General features: G+C 41.7%; 1 protein-coding gene across 1 annotated transcript in view; it reads right to left on the reverse strand.

Moving 5' to 3' along the window:
* The window catches only part of ush2a (Usher syndrome 2A (autosomal recessive, mild)), a 1,183,552-nt gene that overhangs the window by 985,684 nt on the left and 185,570 nt on the right, over positions 1–12,298 (reverse strand). Inside the window, exon 11 of the mRNA XM_078556364.1 lies at positions 4,076–4,206. Within this exon, the coding sequence (XP_078412490.1) occupies positions 4,076–4,206 (131 nt within the window). The remainder of the gene's footprint in view (positions 1–4,075; positions 4,207–12,298) is intronic.

A 12,298-nucleotide genomic window follows, 5' to 3' on the forward strand; every position in this document is an offset into this window, starting at 1 on the left:
TGGCTGCTCACCTCCTCTTCTTCTTCTTTCCCTTCTTCCTCCTCCTCCTTCTCTCGTTCCTCAGATACTTGCCATATAGCTGATGGCAAGAGCTGTCCTATCATAATGGCGAGGTTGTGCAGTATAAAGCAGACCACAACAAAATTTGGCAACCTCTCTGCTCAGTACTGCAGGGCTCATCCAAAATGGCCAAGGCAATGGAAGAGTCATTTCCTCGAGCTCTTGGTTTTCTGTATCACATTTCATGTGGAAGATTGGTTTTCATTGTGTAAAAAACTGGACATGTGTCTGTGGGTTACACACTGAGTTCCTCAGCCATGTCATCAACAGATATCACTTGTCGCCTGGTAGCCATCCTTTGGTTTGCCATGGTGCCTCAAATGGAGGTGGCACAGTGTAGACTGCCACAGAATGAAGGCATCATGACAGCTGCCAAGATAGCAGGTAGGCTCTGGCAATTGGGGTGGCTGCACCCTCCAGCAGTTGGAGCTGGAGCTGAAGCCATTGGCACTGCCACCAGGTGCCCCTACATGGGCCATGGAGTGGCCAGAAAGGAAGACCTCCAGCGAACTCGCTGGGAGGCTACCATGGTTTACCTGACACTCTCCCCATTTGATGGTGGCCCTTGCTGACACTGATAAAATGCCAACAGGGGTGGAAATTGGCCATTAATTAGCTACCTCATTGGTTTAATTGGCCACCTGCTGACTGGAGGTGGGAAGCTGCGCCACTAAGGTTCCCGCCGCTAGTAATATCCCGCAGCGGTGGTAGGAAATTGGGCTTCCCTCTCAATGCCTTCCACCACCATTTTACAAGGCCATCCACCATCCAGCCTGTCTCCAGAGCGCTGATAAAATCTAGCACATTGTTCCTCACTGAGTTTCAGGTAGAAGAATAGCTGCATGCCTGTTGAGAATCCTTCTCCCACACATCCATACCTGTACATAGCTGATGATCTCTTTAAGTAGCACAGTTGGGGATGTTCTTCCTGCTGTTGCATAAATGGTGATGTGCAAAGATAAAAGATGATGTTGGTGTTGAACTCCAAAATCGCACAGCTGGCATCAAATCAGAATTTCTCCCAAGGAGTTAGGGGAACAGATTTTTATTTTTAAAAATTGGACACGGTGTTTAAGGGGTGCCTGATTAACTACACCTCTTTTGGACCCCACCAAAGTTGAAGTTCACCCCAATTTCTGGTCATTTATGCCTGCGTTGTTTGTATGAATTTGCTGCGCATAAATTGCTTGGCACATTTCCCTTCATTACAACATGGACTACAGTTCAAAAATTAATTACTTCAATAGCTATGAAACACTTTGGGATGTCTTGAGCTTGTGGAAGATGCCTACATAAAGGCAAATATTTTACAATATTTTGTTATTGGGATTTCAATCTGACTCTCCTTAATCAATTTCTAAGCTGTAGTGTGTCATGTGCCTTGTCGTATTGCATCAAGATGTGCTTGCTGTATAAAGTTAAGGAAATGTGGAACCTCAATATTAATGATAGCAACATTTAATTTCATTGATGTATGAAATGTCTTCTTCTTCCTGTTCCAATTGGGATGATTCTAGAAAGGGATAATATTGTGAGAGATAGTACCTTCCAAACCCATGACCTCTACCTTCTGGAAGAGCTAGGGCAGCAGGTGCATGTTCCCCTCCAAGACACACACCATCCTGACTTAAAAATATATTGCTCTTCCTTCACTGGCACTGAGTCAAAATCTTGGAATTTCCTCCCTAACAGCTTTGTGGGCACATGTACACGATGTGGACTGCAGCGGTTCAATAATGTTCCTCACCACCACCTTTTTAAAGGAAAATAGGGATGAAAAATAAATGCTGGCTTTGCCAGTTATGCCCACATGCCATGAATGAATTTTTTAAAAGACATCAGAGCCACTTGTTCTGTCCACAATTGTGATCTTGAACTCCCTGCAGCTCACCACTTTAAATACCTGACCCATTCCCACCTTGATCTCCACACCTTTAGCTTTTGATTGTTACGATGCCCGTAGAGGCCGATAACTTATAAAAAGAGATTTGAATTCCCAGTGATCAATTTAAAGGAATCAGACAATAAAATATCAAGTTTTAAGATTTTTACTCTAAGAAACAAACTAAAATCAACATAGTCTAAACATTACTTAGTAGGCAAGAATACCCTAAACTACGGAAAAGATATCCCTCATTAGCTTCTTGGTATGACCAAAAACCCCACTCCACGTTTATACATAATGCCGCACTCTTCACAGAATTATAGTGTTTACAGGAACCAGTCCACAGTACCTCCCAGCTTCCAATGGGCTCGCTTCTTCCAGTTTCACTGGGTTGTATGTCAAAAGTCATTTCCCTTAGTCTTCTGAGAATCCCTGAACCGGCTTTCAGCAGCAAGGCCAACTTGCTGATTCCTTCACCTGGCCTCACCATTGTGAATCTTCCAGTGTCCTTATATTTCCATAGGTTCTGTCTCTTTGGCCAGAGAAGGTACTTTCACCCATATTTCGCCTGAGAGCTAATAGAGCACCACCTTTTCCCTTACTGTCTACAATAGCATCTCTCTATCTCTCTCTCTCTCTGTCCAGGGTATTTTAATCAGACTGCCCCAGAGACTGAGTCTACCCATGGCAAAGCCAGCTTTTCTTCTTTTGTTTTCAGGTGTTCGACCTGGTATGTAGATTTCAGTACCACTTGATCTGGGGCCCCTGTCCCCATGGTAACCAGGCCATGCAGGCTTACTGCTAGCAGCAGGTCACAAGACCCCCCTTATTATTTCATTTTATCTTGAATTAAAGAGACAGTTCAAAAGGTGATCATCTGATAACATCTAGTGGTCACAGCACAATGATGTTCCAATGAACTCAATGGTGCCTAAGAACAACAATTTATCTCTCTTCTGGGTGCTCTGCAGCTGTCTGGCTTTAACATTGAAATTAGCAGCTTCCGATTTGAACTACAGTCTCTATTTTCTTTACAACAGGGATCGGCTGATGTGGGTTGGTTCTATTGGTGTCTACACTCAATGTATCCCTGGTGCAGGCCAGGTCATCAATGTCAGTTCAAAGGTCTGGAGCACTGATCCCTGTTTCTGAAAGCAAACAAAATTTATACTGGGTTCTCTGAACTTTGATTTTTGCCCCTCGCTGATCCTCCGACTAAGTCTAGGTGGAAGCAATAAGGCTCACTTCCTTTGACAGCTCATCTGAATGGGCGCCCTGCCTCTGGTCCAAGGGAAATCTGAAGTGGGAAACCCAGTAATGCACCCTCCTAACTCAGTAACATGGTTGTCCTCCATTTTGGCCTTCTGAACTCCAGTAAAGCTTTACATTGGACAGAGTTGTTGGACCTGTCCAAAAGTGAAGTCCTAGATAATCCAGGGCAATACAAAGGGATGAGAGATCACAAGTCTCAATCCCAATTTCCTTTCCCCAATGCAAAGCAGAAGAAACCTTATTACTTCAATGAAAGTCAACTGATTGTATAACTGAAGCTATAGCATCTATCCACTGTAAAAATACAGTAGTTTCATCAGCATTTATTGAAGTTACATATCAGTAGTTAGAAATTACCACCAAAAACTTTTTGATTATTACAGTTACAACTTGGCTAAATTTCATAAATTAAATAATCTGGAACAGCAGAATTGACCATTTTGTGCATCCAACTATCCAAAGTCACTCAGATGAATACAATTTATGCAATTTATGATTCCCCACAAATAACAAAGAAATATTATGAGCAAAATATTTGTAAAAAATAGAATTATGCAAAAGGTATGTTCAGCTTCCATATAACTTAAATGATTTAGGCAGTCACAAATATTTAATGATTATTAGCTATCATCACTTTGTTGACACAAAAATATTCTCAGTAAAAAACTAAACAGTGAAACAGAACCCATTATAACATAATTTGTCACAACAGTCTCGTCGCTCTAGAGGTAATCCTGCAGAGAACAGTTATTTAAGCAATCTTGATTAAGCACAAAATTCTATTCCCTGCGTAACTCACTTGCACTGCCATTCAAATGAATTTTTCAAAGCACACTTGTTCTTATTAAAATTACCCACCTGATCACACAGGAGGCTCCCGTTTATGACTCCAGATTGTAAGCAATCACAAGGTTTGCACACATCAGTTGCTGAGAGGCTGACACCTACTTCTCGGTAAAAATAGTCTTTACACCATTCACAATTTCGTCCTACAAGAATTGATTGAACAATATTCACAAATTAATCAGGCCTTCAAAGTAGATTTAAGTCAAATATGCTCAAGTGCACAAGGTTTGCAAATACTCAACATTGTTAAAAAAATTTCAAACACAAAGCTTGCCTCAAAATATTATAGAGTATAATTCGAGACAGGGATAACAGCTCAATTTTCCCAAAGAATTTTCTTATATATAAAGGATCTCCCACAGTGGCTTGCAAATACTGAGGAGTAATTTGGGTTGTGCAGTCTGACAGAACCGGATGTGCAAGACGTCAACAAAGATGGAACCCACAAAATGTATGCCTCATGGGGAGACCCAAATCCAGCCTGCATCTGGGACTCAGGCATTTAATATTGTTCAGGGGAATGTAGCAAGCTGGATACAAAATTGGCTCAGTGGCAGGAAGCAAAGGGTAATTGTTGATAGATGTGACTGGAAGGCTGTTTCCAATGGGGTTCTGCAGAGCTCAGTACTCGGTCCCTTGCTTTTTGCGGTATACATTAATGATTTGGATGTAAATGTACGGGGAATGATCAAGAAGTTTGCAGAAGACACAAAAATTGGCTGCACAATTGATAGCGAGGACGATTGCAGTAGACTGCAGGAAGATATCAAAGGACTGGTCATGTAGGCTGAAAAGTGGCAAATGGAGTTCAACCCACAGAACATATGAATATATGAACAAGGAGCAGGAGTAGGCCATTCGGCCCCTTGAACCTGCTCTGCCATTTAATAAGATCATGGCTAATCTGATAGTAACCTCAAGTCTACATCCCGCCTACCCCCGATAACCTATCACTCCCTTGCTTACCAAGAAGCTATCCACCTCTGTCTTAAAAATACTCAAAGACTCTACTTCCACCGCCTTTTCAGGAAGAGAGTTCCAAAGGCTCATGACCCTCTGAGGGAAAAAATTTTGTCTCATCTCCATTTGAAATGCACAACTCCTTATTTTTAAACAGTGACCCCTAATTCTAGGTTCTCCCACAAAAGGAAACATCCTCTCCACATCCACCCTGTCAAGTCCCCTCAGTATCTTATATGTTTCAATCAAGTTGCCTCTTACTCTTCTAAACTCTAGCCAATACAAGCCTAGCCTATCTAACCTTTCCTCATAAAACAATCCGCCCATTCCAGGTATTAGTCTGGTAAACCTTCTCTGAACTGTGAAGAGTGTGGGATGTTGCATTTGGGAAAGTCAAACTAGGCAAAGGATTATACCAAAGATGAGAGGATTTTGAGAGGTGTATGAGAAGTGAGGGACCTTGGAGTGAATGTCCATAAATTCCTGAAGGTATAGGTTGATAAGGTGGTTAAGAAGGCATAAGGAATCTTTTCACTTATTAGCTCAGGCATAGAATATAAGAGTAGGGAAGTTATGCTGGAACTATATAAAACATTAGTTAGGCCACAACTTGAGTACTGTGTAAAGTTCTGGTCACCTCATTACAGAAATAATGTAATTGCATTAGAGAGGTTACATAAGAGATTTCTGAGGATGTTGCCAGGGCTGGAAAATTGCAGCTAAGAAGAAAGATCGTATAGGCTGGGGTTGTTCCCCTTGGAACAGAGGAGGTTGAGGGAAGATTTAATTGAGATGTACAAAATTGTGAGGGGCCTGAATAGAGTGGATGGGAAGGGCCTATTTACTTTAGCAGAAAAGTCAGCGACTAGGGGGCATAGATTTAAAGTGATTGGTAGAAAGATTAGAGGGGAGATGAGGAAAAATCTTTTTATCCAGAGGGTTGTGGGCATCAAGAACTCACTGCCTGAAAGGATAGTAGAGGCAGAAACCCTCAACTCATTTAAAAGGTGTCTGATATGCACCTCAAGTGCCGTAACCTACAGGGCTACGGACCACATGCTGGAAAGTGGGATTAGCCTGGGTGGCTCAGGTTTTTGCCAGCATAGACATGATCACCTCTTTCTGTGCCGTAAACTTTCTATGATTCTATTCTATTCTAAAAACAAGCTGTTTTTACCTGTTGTGTTACCACAGGCAACCTACCCATTTCAAACAGATGAATGTTGAGTCATTTCCTTACTACTAGCAGCAACCCAAAGTTATGCAGCAACCTAGTAAAGTCCAGGGAGAAGGTAGCTGCGCTGGGGGTGAGGGGGCTGGGGTGGGGAGGTAACTGGTGGAGAATGGAGATAGCGAGGAGTGGGAGACCTTGAGTTTTGTGCAGTCACTAGAATATTACTTTTCGTCCTGGATCCACAGGAATGATTTTGACTTTTTTTTTAAACTTATCTTTTCATAGCGTTCGCTGAAGTGGCTTGGCTCCCACTCTGCTTATTGTTAACTCAAAGAGGGCCTAAAAAAAGGCACTCAACCCCTCATTTACATATGTAACTGGCCTATGGTCTGTTTTATGAGGTTGCCAGATATGCTTGAAAAATAGCCGAACCCAATATTGGCCAGGTAGATGTCTTTCAGGCATCCTCTGAATGCAGGACATTGGTCCACCAAAATAGGTCCATGTTCCATCCATTTACACCCATAAAGCAGGTACAACGAGGTTCAATTTCTCACCTTTGAGAGTGCGTTTAGTGTAACTGGACATGGGTAATGTAAGTTGATTTACAAAAGGAATTTTTTTTCACAAAACTATAAGCTTCAGTGTACAACACAAGAAGTTGAGCCAGGAGCAGAGTAAAGGCGGATGTGGATTGAATAGTGGACGATTTAAGTTGTGTCTGAGGCTGGTTGAGGCCTAGTCATCTCCACATCAATATTTGTAAAAGAAGTGCAGGTATGTAATCTCATATAATCTCCTTGCCATTTTATTCTTAAGATTTTATGATCATTCAAATCACATGCGAATCGCAGAAAGTTAGCATGCAGGTACAGCAAGCAACTAGGTAGGCAAATAGTATGTTAGCCTTTATTATAAAGGGATTGGAGTATAAGAAAAATGAAGTCTTATTGTAATTATATAAGACTTGGTGAGAACACACGTAGAATACTGTATATTGTTTTGGTCTCCTTAGCTAAAGAAAGACTTACTTAAAGAGAGTGCTACAAAGATTCACCAGACTACTCCTGGAATGAGATGATTGGCCTATGAAGAAAGATTGAGTAGACTAGACCCACATTCCTCAGAATTTAGAAGAATGAGAGGTGATCTAATTGAAACATAAAATTCTCAAAAGGTAGACGCTAGGAGGATATTTCTCCTGCTTGAGTCGCAACAGGGGTCACAGTCTCAGATTAAGGGGTTGGCCATTTTTAGGACTGAAATGAAAAGGATATATTTCAAAATGTTTTGAGTCTTTGGAATTCTCTACCCCAGAGAGCTGTGGATACTCAGTCATTCAAATCACAGATAATAGATTTTTGGGTACAAAGGGAATTGAGAAATGTGGGGATAATCCAGGAAGGTAGAGTTTAGGTCAAAGATCTGCCAGATCTTATTGGATAGTGGATCAGGATTGATAGGCTGAATGGCCTACTCCTGCTCCTATTTTTTGATCCTTGTTATGTTCTTATAACATTGAAAGCAACCATTACCAAAAGCTTTCATTTCAGAATAAGCAACATTATTAAGTGAACATCGTCACCTTCAATGAAAAAGCAAAATACTGTGGGTGCTGGAAATTGGAAATTAAAACAGAAAATGTTGGAAATATTCGTCAGGTCTGGCCATATCTGTGAAGAGAAAAACAGAATTAACGTTTTAGGTCAATAACCTTTCAATCTTTCCAAAGTCATCGACCTGAAATGTTAACACTGTTTCTCTCTCCACATATGCTGCCAAACCTGCTGAGTGTTTCCTTTTTTTAACGCCTTCAACTTTTTCACTAAGTCAATGAGCATCCTGTCTTGGGGTGTCATGGATCACAATCTTGGAATTTTCTGTCTATCGCTATCATGGGATGGCACAAAGACTGCTAGATTTCAAAGAGGAAGCTCAATGGTACTTACTCAGGCAAATATGGGCCATAAATTAATGTGGATTTTCCAGCATTGCCACCATTGCATTAACAAATGAGTAAAAAAAAAGTGGCTTCAATTAAATTATTTTTTCGCTCAATGCGATTAGGTAGATTTTTTTCTTGCAGAGCATGACTGGGGAGAAAACTGAACTTGGTGAAAGGCTTTGCATAACATTATAGTGTTGTAGGGTGGATGAGTTTACTATTAATTATAGAGTTGATCTGCAGATACTTTTTGGGTGGAAACTTTAAAATTATCTACAATGTACTCAGCAGCAACCACATGTGAGCTTTCAATTCCAACTCCATCTCTACACTGACTGCTGAGGTAGCCCGCGCTACTATCCTATTGGTTACTACAGATCATGTGATCTTGCCTAACAAGTATTATTCTCAAAGGTACATTACACACTAAAAAAAACTATAATTACTACATTCCCCCACCTTTAACTCAGCTATATATATTATATTTACAAGTACATATTTTTCAAGACACATAACTGGGTAAGGAATTCACAAGTTCAATCTTTCAGGTGGTTTCCTGGTACATATGGAACGTCACAGTTCCACAATTTCAGATTCTTTGTCAGGAACCTCCTTTTCCAGAGTTGCATGAACATCAGGTACTTCGGTGGGCACTTGCAGTTCTGTATCCCCAACTCTTACAGGAACATCAGACATGTCAATCCTGGGTTAAGTATTCTCAACAGGAAACACAGACCCAGTCATATCACTTGTGGAATCAATTCTTGATGATTTGTCTCTCTCTCTTCTTTAAATGGTCCATGTGTTTCCAGATCATCTGGCCTTCCACCTCCACGTGATAAGATAGAGGTCTGATCACCGCACTTATTTCACATGGTAACCACTTTGGTCCTTCCCCGAAGTTCTTCACGTATACCGGCTCTCCCATGGTAAATTTCCTCTCGTGACTATGCCAGTCATGTCCAGTTTTCTGGCTTCCCTAATTCTTTTCTACCTTCCCCTCTAAATTCAGCATTTAAGCTTAATCGCATCCTGAGGCAGAGTTTTAACAATAAATCTGCAGGTGTGACACCTGTTGTTGTATGAGGGGTAGCCCTGTGAAGAAAAAGAAAGTATGCTAGCTTGGTTGCCAAGGAATCGCCAGTTAGCTTTCTCATGCCTGCCTTGAACGTTTGAACTGCCCTATCGGCCAGTCCGTTTGTGGAAGTGTAGTTTTCATACACGTGATACCATTGGGGCTGATAAACCGTCGAAACGCAGCACTCATAAATGCCGTGCCTTTATTGGAAACAACTACTTCTGGTAGGCAAAATTCTGGCATAGTTTCTCAATCGTAGTGGCCGATGTTGATGACTTCACCTTATATATGCCCAGCCATTTTGAATCGGCATCAACAATGAGCAGAAACATTTTTCCCAAGAAAGGTCCAACGTAGTCAATGTGTAACCACTCCCAGGGTCTACCTGGCCACTCCCATGGGTGTAACAGAGCTGTCACTGGCAACTTATGCAGTTGCTGGCATTGCACACAGTACTTTACTAAACTCTCTATTTCGCCATCCATCCCAGGCCACCAGAGATAGCTGCGTGCTATGGTCTTCATTCGGGAAATTCCTGGATGGGCACTGGGAAATGGTTCAATTAAAAATGGTTCCCTTCCTTTTGGAGGAACTATCACTTGTGTTCCCTACAATAAGATGCCATCCTGTCTGGTTATTTCATGTCTTCTGTTGAAGTACAGTTTCATTTTGTCAGATATGGGCTCCTGTGACCAACCATGTTGCACTTGTTCTCATATCTGAGATAGGATTGGGTCCCGACTTATCCAGTCTCTGATCTGTCGAGTATATGCCGGAGAAGAAATTTAACAGTAAAACAAGCTGCTGTGGAACTGGGACGTGCTCATCATTTTCTTGTAAAGGCAAACAACTAAGGACATCGGCATTTGCAATTTGATTGCCAGGCCTATGTACGAAAGTGTATTCGTATGCTGCCAGAATTAAAGCCCATCGTTGTGTTCTTGCTGAGGCTATGGGTGGTATAGCATTGTCCTCACTAAACAATCCTAGCAATGGTTTGTGGTCTGAAACTATTATAAAATGATGGCCGTGTACATACTGGTGAAATTTCTTGACACCAAAGATGATGGAAAGGCCTTCTTTTTCTATCTGTGAGTATCCCTTTTCCGCTGTGGTGAGCGTTCTTGATATGTAACTTATTGGTCGTTCCATACTGTCGTCCATCCGATAAGAGAGCACCACTTCGTAGGGAGATACATCACATGTCAGCACCATTCTTTCCTCCGGTCATAACGCATTAACAGATTGGATGAGAGCAACAATTGTTTCACCTTTATGAAAGCGCCTCCCAAGACCAACGTTGGTTCTTTTTGAGTAAACAATGCAGGGGGGCCAGCACTGTAGATAAATTGGGTAAGAACTGCCCATAATAGTTGATCATTCCTAGGAATAATTTGACCTCTGAAGCGTTCTTTGGCGCAGGTGCCTCTTTTATGGCTCTCACTTTCTCTTTAACTGGGTGGAGGCCCTGTGAATCTACCCAGTGACCCAAATGGATTACCTCCCCCGCTTGGAACGTGCGCTTTTCTGTTTTTAAACGCATTCCAGCTTGCAAGAAACGTTTAAAGACTTCTTCTAAGTTTGCCAAATGCTCTTTTTCAGTGAATCCTGTCACCAATACATTGTCTAAATAGGCTACAACCTGGGGCAGTTCCTGCAGTAAGCTGTTCATTGTTTTCTGAAAGATGGCATCAGCAGAGGAGGCACCGAAAGGCAATCGTGTATATTGGTACAACCTGTTGTGGGTATTGATTGTGACAAATTCCCAAGAGGCATTATCCAACTCTAATTGTTAATAAGCATGACTCATGTCAAGCTTTGTGTGCATTGTCCCTTCTGCCAGCTTGGCATACGGGTCTTAGATATTTGGAATGGGGTGCCTGTCTAGCTTAGCTACTTTATTAACCGTCAGTTTATCGTCTCCAGAAATTCGGATGCTTTGGTCGGGTTTAAGGATAGACACTATGGATGCTGCCCATTCTGAGAACTGAACAGGTTGTATAACACCCAGTTTCTCTAGTCGGTTCAGTTCAATGTCGACTTTTCTCACAGGGCATGTAGTACCGGTCTTGCCTTCATGAAGCGAGGGGTTGCTTCCGGATCCACATGAATCTTGGCCTGCAGGGCCTGGATTTTTCCCAGTTTGTCCTTAAAGACAGTGGCATACTTTCTAAGTAGCTCTAATAACCCACTTGCTCTCAACTGGAAAATTTCAGCCCATTCTAACTTAATCTAATTTAACCAATTTCACCCCAGGAGGCTTGGCCCTTCATCTGCTACCACTATCAAGGGGAGCTTTGCCAGTTGACTTCAATAATGGACAGTTATTCTGTGTATGCCTTTTACTTGAATGTCTTCACCCGTATATGATTCTAGCTTGGCATTTGTTTCTTCTAAACTTAATTGATGTTCACCATTATACAAATGTCTGAAGGTATGTTCCCCAATTACCACAGTGGAAGCTCCCGTGTCCACTTCCATTCTAACAGGTTTGCCACTTGTTTTCACTGTGACAAATATTGGTTCTGTCTTTCCAACTTTCAGATTAAACAACGAGTAAATGTCTGAATCTGTTGGTTCAGGCTCTTCTACATTGTAGATTTTATTGGGCTTCTTCTTTTGTTTACACACCTGCTTGAATCTTTCCTTGCACTGCCTCATTATATGTCCCTTTCAGTGACAATAGTAGCATCTGATTTTTTTAAAACTGCCAATTGCTAAAAGACTAATTGTTTCCACCTCTATTAAAATGATTCTTTGATTTCGCTGCTAAGTTATTTTTCTTTATTCCTCGGTTAGCGGGGGCTATTTCCCCGCTTCTCGGCAGAGTCTTGCTTTTTCATGCCACTTTGGCTGAGGTTTCCCACCCGATGTGGAGAACAGCACCATTTTGCACACCCTGTATTGTTTTTGAATCTCTGACTGCGCTTTCCATGACCAGTGCTATCTCTAGCGTCTTCTTGAAATCCAGATTCACTTTGGACAATAATCTTTTCTGAATAGTGTCCTCTTTCACACCACACACTTAGCGATCTCTGAGCATGTCATTCAGAGTCGTACCAAACTCACAATGTTCCG

This window comes from Cetorhinus maximus, chromosome 14 (assembly GCF_964194155.1).
Source record: "Cetorhinus maximus chromosome 14, sCetMax3.hap1.1, whole genome shotgun sequence".
In the NCBI taxonomy this organism is placed as follows: Eukaryota; Metazoa; Chordata; class Chondrichthyes; order Lamniformes; family Cetorhinidae; genus Cetorhinus; species Cetorhinus maximus.